This window comes from Saimiri boliviensis, chromosome 11 (genome assembly GCF_048565385.1).
Source record: "Saimiri boliviensis isolate mSaiBol1 chromosome 11, mSaiBol1.pri, whole genome shotgun sequence".
Taxonomy (NCBI): domain Eukaryota; kingdom Metazoa; phylum Chordata; class Mammalia; order Primates; family Cebidae; genus Saimiri; species Saimiri boliviensis.
In genome coordinates this window covers 43,466,150-43,491,673 of record NC_133459.1, presented here as the reverse complement: position 1 = coordinate 43,491,673, position 25,524 = coordinate 43,466,150, and the positions used below count along the sequence as shown (strand labels likewise).

The window sequence follows — 25,524 nt, the reverse complement described above, 5'->3', positions numbered from 1 at the left end:
TGAGACAGCTCAAGGCTCCCACAGCAGGGTGGGCTTCAGCGGAATGTCCTCGCTCGGGGTTAATGGCCCCTTTCAGAGACATATGGCCCCCAGGGTGGTGGTAACCAGCCATCAAGGACCTACTGAGTCCAAGCCTATGGGAGAGTAAAGACGTCAAAGAAGTCGGCCTGATAGGAACTGGGCATGAAGAGTCTCCTCTTTCTCTCTCCGTTGCCCTTACCTACCCACTCTTCCAAACCTGTTTCTTTCCCAGACCCTCAGCCATTGCTGGGGCTGCTCCACCTCCCTCCCTCGACAGAGGCCATGGACATTCCCAGGATCCCTGTGTTCAGGATATTGGGTTTCATCAAGCTGGGCGTGGGGCTGTGAAGGGCCTTTGCTGGGCTCCAAGGGGGGACTTGTCTGTCTTCATGGGTCCAAGGGGTGGCAGAAGCTGCCAACTGGACCCAATTCTGAGGAATTCACTGAGGGTATCCCAGAGAAAATGGGCAACTAAGGGTGGGGATTTGGGCAGATGGGCATGGTGTGCAAGAAGGTGTCAAAACAAGTCTGGAGTCATGGAAGCTACTCTGGGGCCTTGACTGTTTTTCTCCAAATGCTTTCTGTTGTGGGTGAGGACTTACGTGTATCTTTGAGCATGTGACTAGGAGGCTTCTAGGAAGGTGAGCTACCTCACTGGCAGTGGGGAGCTGTGGGGGTCAAAGTGCCATCTGTCCAGTGCTAGCAGCCCAGCCTTGCTTCTCTGAGCACGGGGAGACTTGAAGGTCCATCTTGGATAATAAGAGTTTCCATTCTTTCCATTTGAGGATCTAGGCAGTAGCTACAGGGACGATGGTCACTAGGGATACCTTTGGAGAACGGAACAAAAGCGTGGGAGGCTGATATGGTGATCCCACTGTGGTCTCTGGTATGTTTCAGGGGATCAGAAAGGGATAGGGGCCTGGGGCTTGTGTTTGCACCCAAGCTTATGGCCACTCCTGCCCTAGCTTGGGGGATAGACCTTGCATCCTCTCTATACCCCCAAGCTCTGACCTCTTCTGTGATTAATGAGCTGACGATTCTGCATCGATAAAGAATTAACCTAGCGCTCCTACCCATCAATAGTCAGGAGCCCAGATCCCCAGCCCCACCCCCAATCCAAGCCAAATGCTCCAGGGCCTCAGAGCCGACCAACCCTACACAGCGTCACACACCTACAGCTAAGTCCTTTCCCCCATCCTGCCACCAGGAATTAACCCCCTAACTGCTCACCTCTGCCCATCAGCTCCCCCACCTCCCCACACACATACACACAGGCAGCAACTGTTTATACTGGTTTAATCCATGTCAAATGTAGTTTACAAAGGGAAAGGACAAGTACCTTTGTATAGAATATACAGACACAGCATCACACCATAGGGCCCACGGGAGGGTCGGGGAGACACTTTCTTCCCTGGGAAGGAAGGGCAGCTCTAATCCCGGGAGTGGTTCTCAGCAGAGGCTGGGTGGCCAGGAGCACTGTCCTCCAGCCCCCCCATCTCAGCCTCTGCTTCAGCTCGGTTCCCGTCTCCTGCCTCTAACCCCCAACTCCTTATAAAGAGCCCCATGAGCTAAGACTAAGGAGAGGATCATGTCCCTTGGGGCATGTGCCCCATGTCTGGGAGAAGAAATATACACCACTGAACACCGAGCACATGGGAGAGGGAAGGGACACCACAGGAGAGGGAGAGGCAGGTATCCCAGAGGTGGATGGGCCGAGCCCCCAGCCAACCCTGAAGGAGGCACTGCTTCCAGGGGTTCTTAAAAAAAGAAGGAAATCATACAACCAAAGGGGAAGGGGACAGGTAGAGGGCGAGGAGTTGTCCCATTTATACACAACATTGTAAACATACACGGTCTATATTACATGTGCTTCAGTCTGGTGTCTGCATGTCTGTCCGTCTGTCAGTCTGGGGGCTGGATCTCAGGAGCTGTGCCCCACTACTCCCCCCACCCCCACCTCCCTTCCCCACCCTGGGAACAGAGTTGGAACAGGTATGGCCCCCAAACCATAGGTGGGAGCCAGCAGGTAGTGCCTGGGCCACAGCCTCTACTCTGGCTCCAGAGTCCTGCGTGTGTACATGTGTGTGTACATGTGTGTGAGTATGTGCATGTATGTACATGGGGAACCTGTGTGCAAGTATGTACAAAGGGAGACGGTCACTGTCACAGAGGCTGGGGGCAGGTGGGGCTGCTGGAGGCGAGGCCTGCCTGGGGCAGATAGCTCACAAGTAGATCCTCCGCAGGTCTCCGGGTGCTGTGATCGTGTTGCACTGAGGGCAGAGCTTCTTGGCACCCTGCAGGGAGAACAGGGAGGGCTCTGGTCTACACAATGTGCCACGTGTGTGCACGTGAGCACCTGGGCCTGAAGCCATGTCTCTCTGCACCAGTGTGTGCTGGGACCTTGGTCCCGTCAGCCCAGGCTGGGGACGCATAGGCAGCTTCTATGAGCAGGCAGGCACGCTCCCGTGCTGGGGGGACGCCAGGATCAAACCGCCTGGCCAGCCCCGCAGCAGGAGCCCCGGTAATGAGAACAAGGCTGGGTCCAGCTGTGGCAGCCGCAGCCCTAACAAGATTACACACGGCCTTTGATCAGGACACAGAGCCCACGTCCGAGCCTTTTATTGCTGTCTCCGGGCGACATTTTAATGGCTGCTCCTGAGCGAAGAACAGGGGCAGGAGCAGAAGGAGCTTAGTAATGGGAGGGGGAGGGGCCCAGGCCCTGGTCCTGTTTACCCACAGCCAGCCGCCTCCTGACCTGGGGCCTCACCAGTATGTGTGATGCAGTGGGCCTTCGGGGGCCAGGGAGGGGAAGGGAGAGTGCAGTGAACTCCTGGAGGGGGAGAAGTCACTAAACCTGCAGTGGGGGAGGAGAGGCAGCGAGCTAGGTCGGTATCCTGGCTCCTGGCTGTGTTCTCCCTTGCCTGTGCTCCCCACTTCCCCCAGGCAGGCTCAGGTATAAGCACAGATATCTGGGCAGTGCCCGGAACGGCTTCCCACTCCCCGACCCCCATGCCACCTCACCAGGGTCCGCAGCCAGCACTCCTCGCAGTGCACGTGCCAACACTGGATGGACGTTAGGGGCATTGAGTACGAGTCCTAGGGAGGCAAGGGCAGAGAAGGGGTCACTCTGAGGCAGGCCCACCCTCCAAAGAGCCCAAAGCAGTGCAGAGACCCTCTCCAGATCCCCCAGAGGGCGCAGAAGCCTGACCAAGGGCACCTCAGGTTCTTTTCTACTCACCATGCAGATGAGGCATTTGTAACGGTCCCCACGGGACAGCTGCCGTTCAAGTTCTCTGACCCGAGCCTTCAGAGCCTCAAACGTGGTCACAGCTGAATCTTCGGTGATTCTGTAAAAAGGAAGGCATGGTTGGGTAGCAGGCTGGCATCGCCCATCTGCACCTCCCTTGAATTCCAGAAGCAAATACATAAATGTCCCCTAGGCATCCCTGCCTGCCCCTTCCTCTAATAGTCGGAATCTGCAAATTCCACATTCCAGAACCAAACTCCTCACCCTCTCTGTTCCTGTATTCACATCCAGATGAGTTTCTATACCAGATACCAGGGAACCATTCTCAACCCCTCCTTCACAGTCTTCCCCACAACCTAAATCTGTCCTCTCTCCAGTATCTCCGGAATCTCTCCGCTTCTCTCCCCTCACCACTAGTCCAGGCTCTCCAATGTCTACTACCGATTCCTCCACTAACCCTCCAGGCAGCCTCTCTGCCTCCAGGCTCCTCATCTCCATCGCACCCTCCCAGCACCTGGAAGAATTTACATTCTCAAAGCGAATCTCTTGTGGTGACTTCCGACAATCAGCGCTCAGCTCAGAGTAGAGCTCCGCCACACTCGGTGCGGCCCCAGCCCGTTGCATCTCTCAGCACCTTGTCACGCGTTTTATGCTCAACTCCTACATGCCACCATCCATGCCAGCTTTTTCACTGCCTTGGCCTCTGCACTGTGAACCTTCTGCACTCCCTCGCCTGACTCACTAGTTCTGCCTCATCATTCCGACCTAATTTTGTTCCCATGTCCTCCCAGAAGCCTCTTCCAGACCCCCAAGCCAGCACTGCACAGTGGCTCTCTGCCCACCGTGTGAACTCCGCCACAGCAGTGTAAAGTTCCCAAGTGCAGGTTACCTGAGGGCAGGCTGCTTACTCCACCAGTACTGACTATGGCCAAGAACCCAACCTCGGGCATGGGACGTGGGCAAATGTCTGCTGACTAAAGAGCCCGTCCGACCTCCAGGGAAAGGGGGACTGGACGCAGGGATTGGATGGGTCCCTCAGGATCTAGGTCCCTTTGCCACAGCCAGGCCTGCCTCCAGTGTTCCTTGTCACTTCTTCCTAGGCACAGCAGATGCCCTGGTAGTCCTCAGTCTGTGGCCCAAGCCCGGCACCCGAAGGTCCCTTCGGCATTTCTGGGACTCCTTGGGCTGCAATGCTGAACAGGGAGTACCTAGGACTCTCTCACGGAACCTTCCCACCCTCCTAAAACAAGTGAACACGACCGAGGGGAGCTCACAGAGGGAGAAGCAGGCTTCCTGGAAGAGTACAAAAGGCGGCATAGGAGATTGGCCTTAGGGAGTAATAATGATCATACAAATAAAACAGCTAAAATTTGTTACGCACTTACTAAATGCCAGGGATTGTACTGAGGGATTGATGATGATTATCTATTTACACCTCACAAAAACCCCATGAGAAGATTCTAATATCTCCGTTTTATATACAAAGAAACTAAAGCACAGAAAGATTAAGTAGCTTGCTCAAGGTCCCCACAGAGTCAGGGAGATGGGATTCAAACCTGGCAGACTGATTCCGTGATCAACTGATAACTATGTGATTGACCATGACTATACTGGCTACAGCTAGGAGGAAGTGGGGCCCCAGGCCAAGGGAAGAGCAGAAACAGCGGCTAACATCCCAGTCTGGCTAGAAGGCCCATGGGTAGGCAAAGTGCTACAGTGAGAAGGGAGACGGTGTGCAGGAGGGCCTCAAATGCCACACCTGAAGGAGCTGAAGATTATCTCATGGGCAGCAGGAAGCTGCTGAGCATGCTGGAAGAGCAGGGTACAGAACAGCTCGTGTTTCACAGATGTACTCAATCAGGAAGCAGAGGCTGGACTGAGGTGGGGGAATCTCAAGGGAGGTAGACTGTGGGCAAGGACAGTCTCCCGGGGGCACCTGTTCTGCAGTTTAGGGGAGACCATTAGCTTAGGAAGCTTGAGAGCTTACAGGTGGTCTGTCACTGCTAGATGGGAGTGATAATGGAAGCGCAAGGAGGGTAGTGGCCACATTTCATGGGCAGTGACAAACTTCAATCTCTGGTCTTTTTCTTTTGGGGAGCTAGCAGCAACACAGAGCACTGACTCCTTAGTGGCTGTGTCCTTTATCAGGGACACTTAAATCCATCACCCTAGGGTACATGACTCTCTCTGCCTTGCCTCTCTCCAGGGATGCCAAGAAAGGCTCTGACTAGTTCCTCCTGGTACTGGCTTGATTCCCTGGGGGCTTCCATTTACCCCTCTGGTTCTTTTAAGCCTTTACCACCCCTTTCCCTCTCACAAGCATCCAAATAGCAGGCTCCTTCCTGGCATTTTGCACGGTGCCGTATGTGCCATCCCCATCTGGATTATATATAAATTCCTAATAAGGTGACAAGGATTTGTAGCTGTGCTCCCTTCCACTCCAAAGACTAAGCTGAGAAATTGTCTAGTCCTACATGGTTATTTCAAAGATGGGGAAACTAAGGCGTGCAGCTGGGGGCAGCCTATCCCAGAATGAAGAACTAACTCCTAGAGCCCAAATCAGAGAACTAAAGCTGGCATGGCAAAAAAGGATGAGGCTTCGAGAGAGCAAAGCCATTTCCCATGCCATCTCCAAGAGCTACAAGGCCACACTGAGGGTCAATAACCAACTCTAGAGAGCCTACCTATCCTGGGTGTGGTCAGCACACACCTGCCCTCTGATCTTTGCTCTGGGGAAATACCCAATCCTCCAACTCCTGGTCCAGGATGGCTGTGGGCTATTCCTGAGTCCCTCCAGGGCATGGGGTGGGGACTCCTGGAGGAAGCCATGGCATCCTAAGTTTCCCTTTCCCTGAGTGGTAAAACAGATCTAGGGTAAGAAATAGAGAAGTCGCCCCAATCTCAGCAGATCCAGACCCAGTGGAGAGCTCTGCCCATGACTGAGCCAGTCTCCACCTCATCATAGAGATCCCTGCCTCCGGGTGCCTGTGCTCACACAGGTGGGACAGAAATCTTGGCTTCCCCCAGCCTTGGGTGGGTTGTACCTTCATGGAAGCCACTGGCTCTGCCCCTACCTCCCCCTCGGGCGCCATCCCTGATTAATGATCTTGTCTTTCTGATTTATGAGCAGCCCCTCCAGACGAGGGTGGGTGCCCCTTACAACCCCGCCCGCCCCGCTCAGCTGGAGTAGGAGAGAATTATTAAATAAACATCCATACGTCATTCCTCCCCCCCCCCCACCGCCCCCAACAAGCTGGTTGCGCCGAACCCGTACGGCCCGCTCCGGCGCTGACACGGAGCAGCTGCGGTGATTCATGGGCAGCCGGGCCCTGCGCCGCGGCCCATACATCATGCCAGCAGCACTCGCGGCCCCGGCCGAGATAAACTGATCAACCACAACGGACTGGAATGAATTTATGACAACACAAAATGGAGGGAAACAAATGGGAGGTGACCCTGGGCCACCGACCCGGCCCTGCACCGGCCTGCAATCCACTCTCCTGGCAGAAGGCAAGATGGAACACTGGCCCTGGAATGAAGAGGCTGCCTTTTAACCCCAGGCAACCTAGCCTGCAGTCAGAAGGTGGGGTGGGTACTGGAGTTAAGCAGTGACCAATGGCAGCAGCACCAGGCAGCCCGGACTGGACAATGCCACCTCCTGAGGCCAGAACTGGCCTTCCTTGGGCTTCTGGAAAGGCAGGGAAATGCCCAGCTGATAACAAATCCTGTGATTCCCAGGGATCCAGGCCAGGGGTTGCCCAGCCCTGGGAGAAACGCTAATGGATCCCTTTTCCTCTGTCAGAGAACCCAGGCCAAAAATTCCTACCAGAAGTGATGAGACCCAATGTTCCTGCCTAAAACCCACTGCGAGTGCCACCCGGGACAAGAAAAATGAAACCAATTTAGCTCCCGATTAAGAAACAGAAACTGGAGATGAATCAAGTGCGCCAGCTGGGCTGGGCGGCCATACATCACATTCCCCGGGCGGAGGCCGCCGTAGCGGGCAGGCAGGCGAGCGGACTGCTCCTCCCTCCGCCAAGGCTCCTGGGGCCGTGGCCCAGCGATCAATTCACAGAGTCACGCTTAGCACCAGCTGGGCTCCACTGCCGGCTGTGTGCCCAGGGCAGCAGCACTGAGCTGCACTTGGGAGGCAGAAGCCCTGACAGCAGGCCTTCCTGCAGCAAAGTGCCCCTCCTCCCAGTACCACTGTCCCAGGGCCCCCTCTTGGCCAAACACTTACTTCTCAATGTCACTATTCTTGCAGGTCTTCTGCATGGCCTCCTGTTTGCTGCTTTCACCATTGCTGGTGGATGGCATCTCTGCTGGGACAGAGGGGCAACTCACACTCCAGCCAGACTGGGCAGCACAGGTGAGGGGTTGGGCTTGAGTCAGTCACCACCATCCAGGGATGCCACCTCTCCCCCATTATTCCTAACCTGGGGCAGGACTTACCGTCACTGGCCCATTTAGAGAACTCAGGCGTGATGCGCGTGCTGGGAGGGCCGCCACTGGAGGAAAGGAGGGAAGAAGAATGAAATCAGGCCGGAAGGCAGGCAGGACAGCCCTGAGGGTCAGTACTGGGTTGACCCCTGCCTCAGGGCTTCCTGTCTCTCTGCCCCACCTGCCCAAGCCAGTGCCCACACTTGCTTTAGGACTGCGCCCCGGAGTGCCTCTCTCTCCTTGGCTTCGCCAGGCTCCTCGCCTGTGCAGGGGATGACGTCAGCCTCCGTGTATCTGGCGTGGTGGTCAAGGACAACGGATCCTAGTTTTGCAGCAGGCCATAGGGTTGAATCCTCCGGAGAGTGTGCTCCTCCTGGCCAAAGCTGAGACTCTGGCCCGGGGGGTGGCGCAGGTGAATACCAGAGAAAGCTACTTTTCTTGTTCTCTGTGGCCTGCCCCATCAGCCCTGCCAGCCCCCACAGTGCTCCAAGGATACTGTGGCTTCCCATACTCCAGAGTGTCATCCCCATCGACATCCAAGTCAGCATCACTGTCCGGGTTCTCTTTGCCGCTGCACATGATGAAGCCAGAGCCTGTGGGAAGCAGGGTGTGAGGAGGGCCTGGGGACAGTAAGACTAGGCCAAGGGTGCCCCTCCTGTTGCCTCCAGGTAGGGGTTAGGCTTTGGACCTGATAAGGCCCAGAGGGAAACTTGGGCCTGGGATATACACAGCCAGATACTTCAGTGCCCCTGACCCTGACATTTCGGGCCCTTCACTCTGCAAACCTCATCTCTCTCTGCCACTGCATGCTGCTCCAAGTGGTCTCTGCTCATAAATTAGCCCATTCATACATTATGTCATGTCCTTGGGGGACACTCAGCCCCAGACCTGCTGTCCACCTATATTCCAGGTCTAGGAAGAACAGGAAGAGGACAGAAAAATTCAGGTCTAGGAATTTCACAGGGAAGGAGCTGGGCCTCCCCTATGCCCTATTATCCATCCTGACAAGTCCATCAGAGGAGAGAACAGGCTGGCTAAGGCCAATCAGAGCCACAGAGTGGTACCCCCGGCCAACATCCTGATTTTGGCCGCTAGGTCCTTGCCAGCAAAAACACCAGGCAGCTGTTCAAATATTTGGTGTCTGAAGCGCCTGACATTAATTATTCATCTCCACCTCACTCAGCCCAGATTCCTGGACAAGTGCAGTTATAAAGGGATTAAAAAGGGACAGACGAGGGAGGACAGGCATGCACACCTACTTCTCAAAGCAGTCCATGAAGGCAGCCAGGCTGGGCAGAGGCCAGGCCACGGGCCAGGCAGGCGGCTGACCCTGAGGTGCGTCTGGCACAGCCACAGGAGGACTCTCAGCTCATGTGGAGGGGTGAGCTACAGGGGCTACACCAGGTCTGCTCACCTGCCAGGTGATCTCTCTGACTTCCAGGACTGCTCTTCCTGGTAGCCCAGGGTCAAGGGCTACAGAGCTGCTCCCCCCAGCTTCCCACTTCTTCCCAGTGGGTCTCAGACCACACCTCACTAGCCAGCACAGCCCTGCCAGGGACAAAAGACTCTGTGGCCACTGAGATCAGCAAGGAAATCCTTAAAGTGAGGAAGCAGCTCAGTGTTCTGCCTGATGATATCAGACATGTCTGCTTGTCCATTCTTTCCTCTCAGGTCCTTATACTCTCATTAGGGTACGTATCGTAAGGGGTCTTCAGGCCTCCTGTCTGCTCCCTCATTCTGCTTACCACTGAGTTCTGACCACTTTTCCTCCTGCTCCAACCCCATCAATGGCTCCCTAATGCATGCACAACCAAGCCCAGGCTCCTCAGGCAGATCTGTGAAGATCTGGGTCCATCTATGTCTCTGCTCTCGCTCTCTACTCATTTACTCTGTAAACGCCACGCATGTGGACACGGAGGCTGCTCAACAAACCCCAAACATACCTTGCATATCCTGCTCTTAAGACCCCTGCTTGCCGGGCGCGGTGGCTCAAGCCTGTAATCCCAGCACTTTGGGAGGCTGAGGCGGGTGGATCACGAGGTCAAGAGATCGAGACCATCCTGGTCAACATGGTGAAACCCCGTCTCTACTAAAAATACAAAAAATTAGCTGGGCATGGCGGCATGTGCCTGTAATCCCAGCTACTCAGGAGGCTGAGGCAGGAGAATTGCTTGAACCTAGGAGGCGGAGGTTGCGGTGAGCCGAGATTGCGCCATTGCACTCCAGCCTGGGTAACAAGAGCAAAACTCCGTCTCAAAAAAAAAAAAAAAAAAAAAAAAAAAAAGACCCCTGCTCATGCTATTCACCCCATCTGGAATGTTCTCCATCTTTAAAGCCCTGAAAAACACTGAGTCTTGATCCTTCTCCCTTCTAACCCCACCAGTCTCTGGTCTCACACAGATACCACCCACCCCAAAGGTAAGCAGCACTGGGAAAGAAAGATGCCGGGCACTGCCTGGGCTCCACCTCTCCCTGACAGTCCTCATTTGCCCTCTATCCGGAGGCACTGACACACTTGAGGCAGCAGGAAGGTCAGCAGCAGGGCCATTACGCTGAGAAAACACCAAGTTACAGCTCTGTCTCCTGTTCACGGCCAGGTGTCCTGACAAGCAATTCCCGCCTTGTGGGTGAGTGGCACCTCTATAAACCCTCTGACAGTTTGGGAGACAAACTCCACCATCAATCAGAATGTAGCTATCAGGTTCACTTAGAGCTTGCAGCCCCCAAGCCCTGACAACCCCCGTTCCCCAGGTACACGCAGCTCAACAGCCGGCCTCATCCTCTGCTCAGCCTAGTTCTGCCTTATAAGTGGAAAGCAGAGAACCCTAGCACCACATGTGAACCCAGTATGGCTCCATGGCAAAGCAGAGAAAACAGGTACCCCAAAGCTGCCAGGAAAAGCCCCAGCTTCTCAACATGTAAAGCAACCCTGTGGCCTGAAGTCCTTTTCTCTGCAGTCTTACTGCCTACCATGCCTAGCCCAGGACTCATACTCCATTGAACATAGCTACTGTGGTCTCCCAAATCCTAAGCGCTTTCTCATGCCCCCATGCTTCCACACCTCCTGCTCTCTGCCTAGAACCTTCTCCCTCCTGGTCTACAATACACATGCTTCCTCCTTTGGCGAGTCTGACTCAGCCCAACTGTGCCTCCTACCATTAACTCACAGCGCCTACACAGAGCAGCTGCTCTCTAAATCCCTGCTAAAGGAAAGAACTCTCACCTCAACACCATTCTCTCCACCTCTATTGGGCTTTTCCTGTTTGTCTCCATGCTGAGAATAGAGAGCTTCAAGATCTGATCCCTATCCTCAAGGTGCTCTGCGTGGTGGATGGGGCTTCCCAGGTTCTTATACACAGGGGTCCCCTTCCCTGGTGTCCACCCAGACTCCTCTGTAACTCCAAAATCATATTACCACATATTGTCACTGTCCCTTACCAGACCGGAAGCTGCAAGGTCCCAAGTTTGACTCACTGTTGTGATCTCCGCATCACCCAGCAGAGCTGGACAGGCTCATGGCTGGTGCCACACAGCACATCCTAGCAGTACTGGCTAAACACTGGCGACACTGCTCTATTAGTTCCTAGTTAGCTGGTGGCCTGGAGAAACCTCTCAGGACACAACTTTCCTTATCAGATCCCAGCTCCCAGCTGGGCAGCAGCTTTCTGTTCCTCTGGCCAGTCAGGCAGGATGGACAGCATGACACACTTTCTTTGCCAAAGAAAAGGCCTCTGCCTCTGGTCTGAGCCATTCACTCTGACCCTGACCCCTCCTCTCACTGAGACAGATGTTGGGAACCTCTCCCTACCCCCACAGGTGTTCAGAACAGGCTGCTGCCGCCAGTTTCACTCTTGTGCTGCCCCAGCCTGCTCCAACCTCTTTCCCAGCACATTAAACTTTATTTTCTTAATGAAATGTCACTTGCTGACTTCTGGCAGAATCATAATAAAAAGAAACGGCCATAAAGCCGTTTTATGCAGACAGCGCCCCCGCCAGCTTGTCCCCCCTCCCGCTTGGAGAGGAAGGCTCCACAGTCATTTTATGTTCTCAGCTGCTGGAATATCCCAAGTCAGTACTCAGAGGCAAGATGGCACAGACAGCTCCTTTCCAAGTCTCTGGATCCTCTTCCATGTAGCTCCAGGGATAACAGGCAAGCTGCCACTCCTATTGCTACTATCCAGGGAAGGAACTCAGCTCCCCGGACCTCCAAGATGACCCAGAGTACCCTTTAGTCACCAGGGAGGCCCCCTTCCTGCAGTTCTGCCCCATCTTAAAGTGGCATAAAGGCCTGGGCCCCCACCCACAGGCAACCTAAGCCTGATGGTCAATGATACTCAGTAGGGTAGTGCCAGAGTTGCCTAGCGGCATGGGAAATGCAAAAAAAAAAAAAAAAAAAAAAAAAAAAAAAAAATCCTCCTCAGAGTGAAAACTTAGAAACAAAGAGGGAGAGGGTTAAGTGCAGAAACAAAACACAGGTCTACATTTTATAAAAATGACTCTTCTCCCATAAACTCATTTCTTCCTGGGTCATTGAGAAGGGAGAGGGGGAAAAAAAAAAATCAGTGTTAATTTAATCAATTGATCAGATGATCGATTGAGAAACTGGAGATGCCCGTTTACTGGGGGCAGTATCGTCCTGGAACCTGAAACCACAAAAAAGGAGCCATTGATTTCCTCACCTGCTGCTCCCAACAAAACCAGAGCCCAGGGAGAAAGGAAAGTCTCGGGGCCCTCCAGAGGCCTGCGCTCTCCAACACGGAGGGCAGGGCAGCAGCTTCCGGAGAGTTTTACACTGGAATTAGTTACAGATGCAGTTACGGTGTCTTGTGTAAACGCCATCGATTGGGGAGCTGACAGTCTGGGGAGCTGCGATGCGGGACAATCAATCGGCCTGCAGTGTCACCTGCCACCTCGCTGAACAGTTGACAATGCAATTATCCAGTGTGGAGGCAGGGAGTTGGCGTGTGTCAAACGCACTTAGCCACTTTCCGGGCCTCCTCGATAACGTGTTTCACTGCCTCACGTCAGGAGAGACGCAGAGAGACAGACGCCGTTTAAAACCATTGATACTTGCTCCTTCTGCCTGCACTCCCTCTGTCCTAGCTTAACAATTGTGTTCCAAAAGGCGATTAAATCCCGTCAGCTGCCACAGGGGACAGAAGGTGCCTTGTTCCGCTCCTCACCCCTCCCAACAGGCGACAGAGATAACTAAAGGTGGTGGGGAGTCAGAGGGCAGCAGCCCAACCCTCTCCACTCCAAGGCCGCCTTGAGCAGTGTGCTGTTCCAACATCTGCCGCTGGCTGGACCAGGAACACAGCTGCACTGGGGGACATTAGCACCTGGGGCTCCCTTCTCTGGAGAAGTGGCATACCAAAGGAGTCAGCAGCTAGGGCAAGGCCTATGTGCCCATGCCCTGGGGTTTACAACACCTCTTACCCACTTGCCCCATACTTCTGGCACTGAAGTTTTATCAAGAAATAGCCAGATAAAAGATGTGTCAGGCTGGATGTGGTGGCTCACATCTGTAATCCCAGCACTTTGGGAGGCCAAGGCAGGTGGATCACCTGAGGTCAGGAGTTCGAGACCACCCTGGCCAACATGGAGAAACCCCATCTCTACTAAAAACACAAAAATTAGCCAGGCATGGTTGCACATGCTGTAATCCCCTACTTGGGAGGCTGGCAGGAGAATCTCTGGAACCTGGTGGGTGGAGGTTGCAGTGAGGTGAGATCATGCCACTGCACTCTAGCCTCCAGCCTGGGTGATAAAGTGAGACTCTGTCTCAAAAACAAAAAAAGATTTGTGCCAAAGCTGCTCTGCCTGTTTGCTTCATGACTTCTCATCCAGCTACTTGGAAGCAGCTTAAATCTAAGGAACTCATGAAAGATAAGAAACACCTCAGGTCAGGATCTGGACAGGGCAGAGACCATGCACTGCTGACTGTCTTAACACCCTTTTCCTTGCTACTCACTCTACCTGTTTGGTTCAAAGGGGCTTCATGCTGGATTTTAGAAACGCATTCACCTCCAGGGCTTAAAGATACAGCTGCAGCCTTCCATTTCCTATGAACCTTCCTGGGAAATTCCTCCATCTCACCACTCTTATGCCCACATCATTGCCACTTGACTTGAAACCAGTCATTTCCATGTCCTCTCTCCAGCGTGTCCCTTCCAGATATGAGGAGCTCTGGCTCCCCAAATGCAGTTGGGTGAACTCTGGAAACCAACACACAGGAGGGACCAAGGCTCACTACTGTAGGCCTCTTCTCCAGGATCCAGGAGCCAGATGGAAGACAGGAGAGGAAAGGCATGGCTCCTGAGTCACACACCTCCTTAGACTACAGGTGGAAGCAGGCTTGTTTTAAGGGCTGTATAGTTAGGTTTCCCCTGCGGTCTACTTCTCTAGCCCACAAGCCCCTTGCTCTGCCAGGTTTGCCATTGTGGCCCGGAAAAGCATCTTTTTTCCCTAACTGCAGATCTCTTAGTGGAATGTTGGGGACACACTAGGCTCTGCGTTCTGCCCTTTATGTAAACAGCAGGGGCAGGTTAGAAAATCTATGGTTCTGAAAGGACAATCAACAGCTTGGGCACGCAGCTGAAGTATTTCGTCTATAATTGGGAAGGCCAAAGTGCCTCCAAGGCAGCAAAAATTCCTTCCAACTTACTTTCTTGAAATAAAACCTATTTCCTTTAGTCTTTTCAAAAATCTAATTCCAGTGGGACCTATTTCAGTGCTCACCTGTTCTGTCTGGTTCTTTATTTTGTCCTAAAATACCAATCCGAGCTATCTGGAGCTCCTCCTCAGTAACCCCAGGTCACCATCTCCAAGGCTGTTCCCCTCAGCCAAGTGTCTCAACCAAAACTCTTGCTTGCTCACTGCTTCCCACAGCAGATTACATTTGAGGTAACCGATCTGATCCATCAGACCAACCCCAGGGGGCCTGGTGGGAAGCTTTGCTGAGGATGACGAAGGGGCCCTAGTCTGGGAGGAGGGATGGGGATGATGGGATACAGGAACTTATCTGCAATTCCTCACTTCTTTCATATCTAACAAGGACAGCAATCTCTGTTCTGTCAGCACGCACAGCGCAGTTTAAATGGGCCTCGCCACTAGCCTGCTCATCCTGCCTCTGCCTCCCTCTCTCTGAAGTCGGCTGGGCAGCTTCTTCAGCTGGCGTTATCACTCCCTCTAACCGGTCTTGGCAGGCAATCTAATTCCTCCTGAAAAGGTCACCGCCATTTTAACTGCCTTTCAATCACATTAAGCACGCGCTGCCCGGCTTGCGGCCCGGCCCGCCCGGCGGGCGATCAATGCACTGCACTGACACCAGCCCGCCCGGCGGGGCCACACCCAGCCCCCCAAGAGTTGGGGCTATCGGTCCTGGCCAGGGAGGGTAGGCTGACAGATGGCCAGCTTTTGCAGACAGGACTTTGGGGGCAGAGGCAGTAGGGATCAGCCAGGGCCTCCCTTTGATAGCCCCCCCACCGAGGAGCCTGCCTCCTCCGCTCCACTGTGCCCCGCTCTCTGCCTCGTGGCCCCCGCTGATCTCACTGTAAAACAGCCTTTCAAGTCTGCCTGTCTTTTGACTGCACTAAGCTGTTTAAGAGGCGGCAGCAGCTTCTATCAGGAAAGCTGGAGCAATTCTCTGCAGATAAAGGCACCTCCGGCCCCTGTTCCCTCTTCAAGTCTCACTCTCATTCTCGCTCTCCAAATCGCTCAAAGAAAAGCCCCCTTTGAACTCCCCTCAGGAATTCTTGAAAGGAACAACCTCACAGTGTAAACACTCAGGGAAAACGGATACCCGCCCAGGGCCTAAGAGCCCTTCACACTGCTCTGCAAGTGCATCCCAGCACAGGGGAAATACTTTGTCAAATCAGCAGGCCCTTTGCAGCTTTATCCTCCGCAAGCCCTGTCTGGTGCCCAGAAGCCATCAGGCCCAGGACTATGCCAAGGAACCTAAGAAGTTGCCACAGCAATGGCGGATGTGAGCAGTTGCAGCTGCCAACAGAGCTAACCCAGAGCGGCATGCTGGAACTGACCCTGCACGGCTGCCACCGGACACCCCTGCGTCCAACTCATGGGACAGATGATTGTCAGCTCTGCTGCTCACTCTTCCAGGGCCTCAGACACTCTAAGGCTCCAGTACAGGATGAGTGAAATGGCATATAAACGCTCTCCAGCTCTGGCACAGGGAGACGGTTTGATCCGACTAACCTTCCTGATTTATGTATTGGCTTGCCCCCAAACGCTTGGGTAATGTGAAAGAGGCCCAGAGGCATAATGTCCCATCTGGGCTCTTAGCCCCTTCGTGGAGCCCGTCTGCACTGGACGGCCCTGCAGAGACCACTCCTCAGCACCCGCCCAGGTAGCATGGCCCCAAGGAGGCAGAGAACTCCTTCCCAGCTGCTGTGAGATTCCCCAGGGACCATACACAGCAGTACTCCCAAAGGTGTTGCCCAGAGAATGAGAGGCAGACGGGAAGCAGATTGGCTCACTTAATGACCACAAGCTGCAGTACCAGCTGTGCTCGTGCACAGAAACAGAGAAGAGCTGGAGGCCAAGAGACAGACAGCTCTCCCTTCCCCTGCCCAAGGCTGGGGAGTTTAACAAGACGACACTGACCCTGGGCACCCAACCAATTCTGCTGTCTAACCTGGTGGGGGGTGCCAAGCCTTGCCCCTCCAAGGAGCTGGAAGAGCATTGGTGATGGGCAGGCCCTGCACACTCCTTTGCGCCAACTGGGGAGAGCCCAAGGGAAGCAGGAAGCAGCTGGGTCCAGGTCCCTCTTGCTTCAGGGCAGAGGGCGCCCAGGGAGAAGGGATGGGATCAGAGCTAAAATTAGATTCACCAATGAAGCTCAAGGGAGGTCAAATTTTGCCATAACTCACTCTCTCCTCTGTAACTGATTTCCCTGACATAGGGCTGAAGAGGAGGAGGAGGAAAATCCAATGTGTTTGCCTGGAAGCCCTCAGGGCCCCCAGTGCTGGAGGTGTACAGCAGGTTGCTGGATTCTCATTTATCAGCCTTAAGAGGGATGGAGTGATAAATGCATAACCGTCCCTTTAATATTTTATGCAGGTGCTAACGCGGCTTGGCTGTCACCTTCAATGCATCACCCGAGGCTGAGAGCCCCCCTCATCATTCCTAGCTTGCAGCCTCACAATTCCATTTCCCCACCCAAATACATCCATTTTAATATGCACATCACAGGCAGGCAGCACGGTCACAAAGGAGCCCCACCAGCAGCAGTTCCCATGTGGTGGAACGGATGGATGACCAGCCACCAGCCTCGGCCTTTTGGCTCCCAACAGAGGATACCCAGCAGAGGCCTGGCACCAGAGTGCCACTGTCTATGTGTCAGCTGCTTGTACCTCGGAAGCCACCTTCCAGGAGAGTGGTGGCCCGTATCCGCTTCTGCCCACACCACTCATACTCCTCAAAGCGGTTGTTGTTCTCATGCTCGATGTCCACAGCATCATCCTCAGCAATGCAGGAGCCTTCTCTCTGTGAAGAGCAGAGCAGGATCATGCTGGGCCCAGGCCTCCCCACCTGCTCCCCAGAGTCTGCAACAAAGGCACAGCTCTAGCCTTAGCTGTGGTGTGCCAAATGGGACCTCAGCTCTAGGGCTCCTTTGAAGCAAACCAATTTAGAGGTCAAAGCACCTGGTCCTCTTCCCAATAGTTTTCCACTAGAGCCCAAGGGGGTAATGAGTGAGAGTGAAAGCAGAGGGAGAGCGCAGTGGACAGAAGGGAAGAAGCTGCTGAGACCACATGGAGACCCCAAGAGCCCACAGATTCAGAGGCAGTCAGCAGCTAGTGTCAGGGGAAGGGAGTAGGGAAGGAAGGTGGGTGGTGATGGCCCCTCTACCTTAGAAAGGCAATGCTCCACATGCCTACTCATCTCCTGCTCCGATCCTGCCAGGGGGCGGTTGCACAGGGGACATACCTGCCCTTCATCTTGCTTCCTCCGTTTCATTTTCCCAATCCGAGCTGCACGAAGAAACCGAAAACAAAGCACAGAACAAGCGGTCACCGTAGCCCCCAGCGTCCCAGTGGAGCTGACACATCCTGACCTCTTGCCAGCCATGAGCCTTTTTATTCAGTGCCTGATCTGGCCCTCATCTTGAAGTACCTCCTGCTCCTTTGGGGACTGGGCTTTGCCAAGAGCACCTGGGGAGGAGGCTAACTAAGCCAATGAGTAGGTCCACTCTTTGGCCATAGCTGGTGCAAGGTCTACCCATACCTTTCTATCGGCCATGTTCAGTAAGAGTCCAGTGGGCAAAAACACTCCATGTTGCTAGGTCTCAATCCAGAAGGCCAAGACCATAAGCTCTTTTGGTGCCAGGAAATACAACTCTGAAGAGTATCTCTCGGCCAGAATCTAAGGTCCCTCCAGTGACCTGACTTGGCCTGCTGTTCACTCATCAACTAAAACCTCTTTTGTTCCTGGGCCAAGAACCTGGAGGTACAGCTTCCGGCATCCCACCTAGAATCTCACCAGGAAGAATTTCTTGATGTCCACAAATCCCATTTTACAGAAGAGGAGACTGAGGCTCAGTCATAAAGGTAAGAGGGTCTGGGTCAGACCTTTGGCAGCCGGGTCAGAAGGCTCAGGGAACCCCGAGAAGGCAGCTCTTATTGTGCCCACCCAAACCTGTTCCATCATTTCTAATCAGTACAGAGGGGCTGGCAGGCCCTGGAGGCAGAGGGCTGCCTGCCACGTTGCCCCGCAGGGGGCTCAGTTCCAAAGTGCACACTGCAAGCCCACAGCACTACTAATTAATGCTGAGCGATGCAATCATTTCTAATTAGCTCACTAATCCCTCTCTGCAGCCCTCCTGTCACTGAAGCAGGAAGGGGTCAAAACAAGAAACTCTGTTCCCTCTAGTCCCTTCCTGAATGCCACAGCAGGATCAGAGATGGCTACTCTGGGACCAGATGGATGGAGAGTGGGTACAGCCAGCCAAGAAGGGAAAGGTTCCCCAATGCAGGGCCAGGAAGAACTTTCTCATGGACAGTGACCCTGATGGGAAGCTCACGAATGCAATCTATGAAGAGAACACAGGTGAGAGCTGGTATGTTACAATTTAGAGCTTCTACTGTGTGTCAGGCTCACAGCCAAGTACCTTACACAAGGTAGCTCATTTACTACCATTTCTTGAAGCTAGATTGCATTATTCCATCTTAACAGATGAAGAAACCCGAAGCTTAGAGAGATCAAGGCACGTGTCCAAGTAGTCAAAAAGTGGCAAAGGCAAGATAGGAAACCAGGCCTGACTTCATAGCCGAGAAAGATCTCCTGTTCCAAGGGGACCCTGTAACTGGGCAGCATCAACAAACACTGGCCCCAGTGAGTGCGCTAGGGCTCCAGCACCTGCCTGTTCTGAGTCTGCGGCAGGGGGCTACTCCAACTCCAAAACAGAGCGACCCCAGAAAGACCCAAACCAAAAGGAAAGCTACCACCCTGCCAGAACTGGGCATGTAGACCCAAAGAGAAGAGACCCAGTCCATCTCTTCAATTTCCTGTTTTCACTATAGGTGACATGACTGTGTCCTAGTGCCCCACTTGATTTTGTGGACAAAGATCCAGAACTCTTCTCTTTGGCTGCCCTAACTCTTAGAATCTCAGACTTAGGTAGCCTTGACGCCCTAGAGCCAGGGCTGGGACCAAGAATGGATGTGAAACATCAGAAAGGCATTGAGCAAAGGACTCTAGGAGCTCCAGAAGTGTAGTATGAAGCAGTGTGCCAACACAAAGCTTCCTCCCCTACCATGCCTAGAATCCAGGGGAATGCCCCCCTGGTGCTGATGATACCACAATGTTCGATGACTGGATAAGGAAATGAATCTCATAGAATGGTCAAGAAAGGCACAATACTGGATGCACTCCTTGCTCAGGACACACAGGCCAGCAGATGATCCATTCTCCCTGGAAAGCATCCTGATGGACTGGGTTTCATCTGGAAATTCTCAGAGAAGCAAGGCAGGCTTGGTTTTTACCTTCCCATTACCTGCTAACTTCTGAACTAAGCTTACTAAAATGTGGTAGGGAAAGTTCTGGTCTCTATCCAGAAGCTACGTATGAGTAGGAAGAATCAACGCATTTGCCAAGGAGGTAGCATGGTGTGGTTGGAGAAACACGGGCTTTGGTGAGAAACAAACTTCAACTGAATCATGGCTCAGTCACATCCCAGCTGTGTGATTTTAAACACACCACTTTCACCTCGTGGAGTCTGTTATTCACAAATGGTGCGTAGTACTCCTTGCAGAGGTGTTGTGAGAAGTGAGAATGGTGCTTAACATGGCGCCAGCCCATCACAAATGTTCTCCCTTTTCCAGACTAGGGCTCAGCCTGGCAGCAGAAACCAAGTGGTAAGAGCTGGGGATCTTGAACTCCGTGGCCTCTCTCACTTACCAGCTGGCCCAGAGACCCTTAACCCCTTACAGCCAACCCCCAGATATCACACCCCGGTAAGCACAAAAAGCTAGGATCATTCAATTGTATTCGGCAAACAGGAATGCTCCAGTGGTTTGAATCCAAAAGTGGGGCTGCCAGGTAGTGCATACACAGCCTGCTTTCAGAGAAGGCCTCTAAGAGCTGTCGAGCCCACGCTGATCACCTTTGTGAAATGTGGGCCGACTGATAACTCAAAGAGCCCCGGGATGAGTTAGTTCCTGTTGCCGTGGGAACTCCAGATCTCACTGTATTGTCAAGTCTCAGCAGAGAGGCTGTATTCACACTACTGGGCACTGATTAAAAACTGGAAGAAAAACATTCTCAGCGCCCTGCAGGTTTGTATAGTGAGGTCCCAGCAGTTTGCAAATTCAAAGCTGAGCTCCCGAGTAGAATTGTGTAGCTTATTCCTCATTCTCCGGCACTTACTGCCCCCCAGGGTTCTTCGGGGCCTTTAGAGAGGTTTGGGCAAGAGCTGGGAGCCATACCTCCATTAGACAGACGGGGAAACTGAGGACGGCAGCTTTGATTAGCACGTCCTCAGGCGCTGTGATTGCGAAGAAGCCAATGGGCCCCAAAGTCGAAGAGACCCAGGCAAGCCACGAGCTGCAGGCAGTGAGGGAGGGAGGAGGCCGGGGGTGGGGCGGAGGGAGGGGCTGGGCACGACTCACCATTCAGTCGGGTCTGCCGGTTGGCTCGCACTCGCAGAAAGGTCTGGGAGAAGATCGCGAGCAGATGCAAGAAAAGAAGAGAGCGTCAGGTGCAGCCTAGAGTCCCGGCCCCCACCCCAGCACCGGACCCCCGACCAAGCCTGCTCCGCCCCAAACAGCCCGTAAACAAACCTACTTCCTCCCTCCCGCCGGCCCCTCTGCTCCGCCGGCTGCTCCGAGCTCTCGGCATAGCCGCCAGGGGCTGCTCTAACGGGACCCCGTGGCCGCTGCGCGGTGCCGCCCCAACCCCGGCCTCCGGCGCTCTGGGCTCCACGGCCGCCAGGCCGGCGAGGGCGGCGATGCGGGCGGATTCCCCCCGGCTGCCCGGCGGCGGCGGCACTTCAGCTCCCAGCGGCGGCGGCGGCCATGTTGGCCCTGATCACGTGATCTGCTGCCGTCGCGCACTGGGGGTGAAAGTTCACGGTGCGGCTCGGGCTGCCGGACCAAGACCAGGAAGCTGCCGCTTGTAGTCCGGCAGCAACCGGCAGGAGCCTCCCCAGGGTCCCTCCCACCGCCCGTGAAACCCACCCACTCCAGCTTTAGCGGCTGCGAAGTCCTTCCACCCGACCCCACGCCCCCTTCCGCCGCAGGGCTTCTTCCGCCCCACCGCCGGGCCCTGGCTGCCGGCTCCGGCGTCCTATGGCTGCCTTCCGCGCGGCCGCCCTCAGGGCAGAGGCATCACGTCGGCCGCTTTGCAGGGGGCCAGGCGTCGGAATTCCGGATAGTTCATGGGTGATCCCCGCCCAACCCCTAGGCCATTCAGCTCTGTTATCAGAGGACTCCCGACATGTGCGTTGTCTGCTGCACGGCCCCTGGAGCTCCCCTAGGCACTGCATACCCACACGGCCAACACTGAACTCGGAATCCTCCAAACAGAGGCCTTCGTCTTGCGTTCTCTATTCGTAAGGGGAAGCCACTGTCTAAGGTGTGCCCACAGAGGAAAGTTGAGAGTCGCCCTTGACCTTACCTTCTCCATCCCTCACACTCAATCCTTTTCTAGATCCTGAAAGTCTACCTTGAAAGGTGTCTAGTTTTCCATCTCCACCTCTGTATCTCCTACTCATCCTTCCATGTCTAACTGAAAAATAGCTTTCCCTTATGTAAGAGTACATCCATCTCTGCGCCCTTATCGCCTGTGTTAAGTTTTTATCAGTGGACTGACCACTTCAGGGTTGGGGGCGTGTGTGAGTTGTCTGGGTGAACCCAGAGCCCAGGGTGGTGCTTGGCACAGGCAGGTCAGCCCTGAGTTTTTCTTCCATGGCTGTACCTACCTTGGTTGTCGTTGCGCTCCAGTTCATGCATAATCTTATGAGCGCTCTAAATTTGCAGCTGTTTCCCGTCTCATCTTTTGGTCTCCAGCTTCTCTCTCAGCAACCCCCTCCTTCACACTACACACAATGTGATCTTTCTAATGGGCAAAATTAACCCTCTCCTTCAAATCCTACCGTAGTTCTGCAGCGAGATCTGCAACCTGGCATACAGGCCTGCCCTTTCTGCCTCTCCAGACTCCTCTTCCACTTCTGTTCTCTCCCTTTACACTCCTGACACTCAGCTTTGCAGAGCTAACTGTAGCTCTTTGAGCACTCGATGATCTGGACTCCAGGCCAGATAGCCTCTGTGCCCTGCAGTATCCTCTGCTTGGTTAACTGTCGTTCATCCCTTAGGACTCTGGCAAGACTTAGTTTTCTCGCCCAGGCCTGGGTTTGTTGCCTCCTCTGAGTTTTCGCAGTTCCACTGCTTCTCTCTGATCATGTATATTTTGACTATTCGTTTACATATCTGTCCCTTGTATTTGGAGGTCATCTCTAGCCATTTACCAGCACAGCGTCTTGCATGAAGGAGACATCAGTGGTAAGGGGAGAAAGACTTTATGAGATAAGCCCTGAGCCCAGTGATGGGCTGGGAGATAACCTCGGATTTAGGGCCAAACAGACTCAAGTTCAAGTCCTAACTCTGTTACTTACAATTTATATGTTCTTAGAAAAGTCCCTTCTCCATTCTAGTCCTGTTTCCTTGGTAATACACACTGGGGGTGATTAATACAGTTGCTATGAGGTTTAAGTGAGATAATGATAAAGAGGGTTAGTCAGCAGGGGCTAAGTAAATGAGAATTCAAACCAGAAACCAAGGCTGGGCACGATGGCTCATGCCTTTAATCCTAGCCCTTTGTGAGGCCAGTGCAGGAGGATTGCTTGAGCCCAGGAGTTCGAGACCAGCCTGGGCAATATAGTGAGACCCTGCCTCTATAAAAAACAAAACCCAGAAACCAGTACCCCCTGCTTTCAAGGCCTAGCTCAGTGATGTTAAAAATCCAACACAGCTGAGCAACTACTACATGCCAGTCCTTGTGTAAAGAGCAAGGAATGGGATACCCAGCTAGTTCCTGGGTTGTTTTCCAGCTTCATCTACTGACTTTCCTTGAATTCCACTTTCTAATTAAACCAAACTGCTAGCAGGTCCCCATATACATCATTCTGCTACACCTCTGTGTTCTCTGTACATAGTGTTGCCTTTATCTGGAGTACCCTTTCTTCCTTGTCCACCAAGAGAACTCCTATTCCTTCTCTGAGTCCCTTTTCAGTCATTTCCTCCTGTGTGAAGCTTGCTCTGATTTTCCCTTCTTCTACTGTGGTATCCTGGAAACTTATTCTTTATTGTTATTATTATTATTTGTATTTTTAGTAGAGATCGGGTTTTGCCATGTTGCCCAGGCTGGTCTTGAACTCCTCAAGCAATCCACCTGCCTTGGCCTTCCAAAGTGCTGGGATTACAGACATGACCACTGTGCCTGGTCCCTAGACACTTATTTGTACTCCTGTCATAGCCCTTGAAACACTGGACCATAAGTATCTATTTGCAAATCTAACCCCTTGACGGCAAGGACACAGCTGAGCATGAGTGAGTACTAGATAAATGTTTGAGTAAAGGAAGGATAAGACAAGGTCCTTGCCTTGGAGAAACTCCAAGTCTAATGGAGTCAGATTCATTGTGAAAGATTAAGTATGGCCAGAATTATTTGCATCTTCTGTCAAGAGCTGCATTTCCTCATCCCTTGATTATGGGCTAGCTTTGTGACTTGCTTTGCCTAATAGAAAGTGGTGCAAGTGGTATGTGAGTTCCAGATTCTAGGCCTCAAGAGGCCTTGCAGCTTTGGCATTTACCCTCTTGGTGTGACACTGCCCTGAGACTGCTAAGTAAGAAAGCTGACTGAACATACTGGAGGATGAGAGGCCACACGGAGGAGAACCAAGACACCCAATCTCCCAAACATGTGGTGAGGCCATTTTGAACTTTCTAGCCCAGCCAGTCCTCCAGGATCAATGAGTTGCATGAGTGAGGAAACGCCCAGTCAACCCACAGAATCATAAATAATGAGTTGTGTGAAGCCACCAAGGTTTGGGATGTTTGTAGGTAACTGAAACATACTTAAATAGATAATCACAATATAGGGTGATAGGGGCAATAACCAGGACACACAAGGGTCATGAGATAGCTAATGCAGAAAGGCTTCCTAGACAAGACGGTTTTGGGGCAGGATTTGGAAGGACAAATAGAAATTTGATAGACTGGGGTAAAACAGTCCCGTTAGAAGCAATAGCATGTGAAAAAACATGGAGGCAAGAAAGGAATGCCTCATCCAGGGAGTGGTTAGCATCGGGAGTGGTTGTGAGTTCAGTGAGCATCGCCCATAGGATCCATGGAGGACTGTATTTGGAATGGAAGCTGGAAATACAGGTTGAATCTACAACATAGAAGGCCTTGCTGCCATGATAAGGAGTTTATCTTGTAGAACACAACCTAGCTTGGCTTGTCCTTAAGGAGGTGTGCTTAGAGTCTTGGGTCTCAACCTGGGCTTCAGAGATCTCTAAGTGGTACTGAGATGGGCTCTACAGCTTTCCTAACTTCCTGAAGTTGTATGCATAATACTGCACGTGTGTGTGCCTGTGTGGTAAGTAGAAACGTGTATTTATTTTTCTTTTTCTTTTTTTATTTTTTGAGATGTAGACTTGCTCTGTCACCCAGGCTGGAGTGCAGTGGCGCTCCTCGGCCTGCAACCTCGGCCTCCCGGGTTAAAGCAGTTCTCTGCCTCAGCCTCCTGAGTAGCTGGGATTATAGGCACCCGCCACTACACCTGGCTGATTTTTTTATATTTTTAGTAGAGATGGGGTTTCACCATCTTGGTCAGGCTGGTCTTGAATTCCTGACCCCATGATCCACCCGCCTCAGCCTCCCAAAGTGCTGGGATTACAGGTATGAGCCACTATGCCTGGCCATATGTATATATTTTTAGGCAAGAGAGTCCATAGCTTTCCTCATAGTCTCTAGGAGATAGAAGAAATACTGACATTTGTGGGGAGGAAGGTGGATCAGGGAGTTGAGGCATTGTTGCCTGATGGTTACTCTTTCCTAGTTCAGCAGATGGCAAGGCACATGCTGTGAGTGAAGTACAGAGGATAGGCCTCTGAAGGCGGGCCTCTGCCTATTCCTCCGGACCAGAATGCTCTGGAACAAAGCCTTGTCTCTGTTCCCTCTCAGATCAGAATTCCCTGGGGTTGTCTAGATCAGGGCAATGTCTCCCAGGGGTTTATTGGGCTTCCTCTCTGAAACTAGGGCTCCCTTAGAGAGAGCAGGGATCCCTTCCCAGGGCTTGCA

The 25,524-nt window shown here is 53.2% G+C and overlaps 1 protein-coding gene across 3 annotated transcripts in view; it reads right to left on the bottom strand.

The window, feature by feature from the left end:
• Positions 1 to 1,300: 1,300 nt before the first annotated feature.
• The window catches only part of RNF220 (ring finger protein 220), a 259,384-nt gene continuing 235,160 nt past the window's right edge, over positions 1,301 to 25,524 (bottom strand). The window contains exons 1-11 of one of the 3 annotated variants that reach the window (XM_039473629.2): positions 21,008 to 21,273; positions 20,833 to 20,875; positions 17,576 to 17,697; positions 17,080 to 17,212; positions 8,205 to 8,301; positions 7,916 to 8,002; positions 7,721 to 7,776; positions 7,509 to 7,587; positions 3,260 to 3,368; positions 3,043 to 3,117; positions 1,301 to 2,315 (exon numbers count right to left, since the gene is read on the bottom strand). In XM_039473629.2, coding sequence (XP_039329563.1) covers positions 2,244 to 2,315; positions 3,043 to 3,117; positions 3,260 to 3,368; positions 7,509 to 7,587; positions 7,721 to 7,776; positions 7,916 to 8,002; positions 8,205 to 8,301; positions 17,080 to 17,212; positions 17,576 to 17,697; positions 20,833 to 20,875; positions 21,008 to 21,061 — 927 coding nt within the window. In that variant the 5' untranslated portion in view covers positions 21,062 to 21,273 and the 3' untranslated portion in view covers positions 1,301 to 2,243. Of the gene's footprint in view, positions 2,316 to 3,042; positions 3,118 to 3,259; positions 3,369 to 7,508; positions 7,588 to 7,720; positions 7,777 to 7,915; positions 8,003 to 8,204; positions 8,302 to 17,079; positions 17,213 to 17,575; positions 17,698 to 20,832; positions 20,876 to 21,007; positions 21,274 to 25,524 lie in introns of those variants that run through there. The other 2 variants (XM_010347444.3, XM_039473630.2) reach the window with 2 other exon arrangements.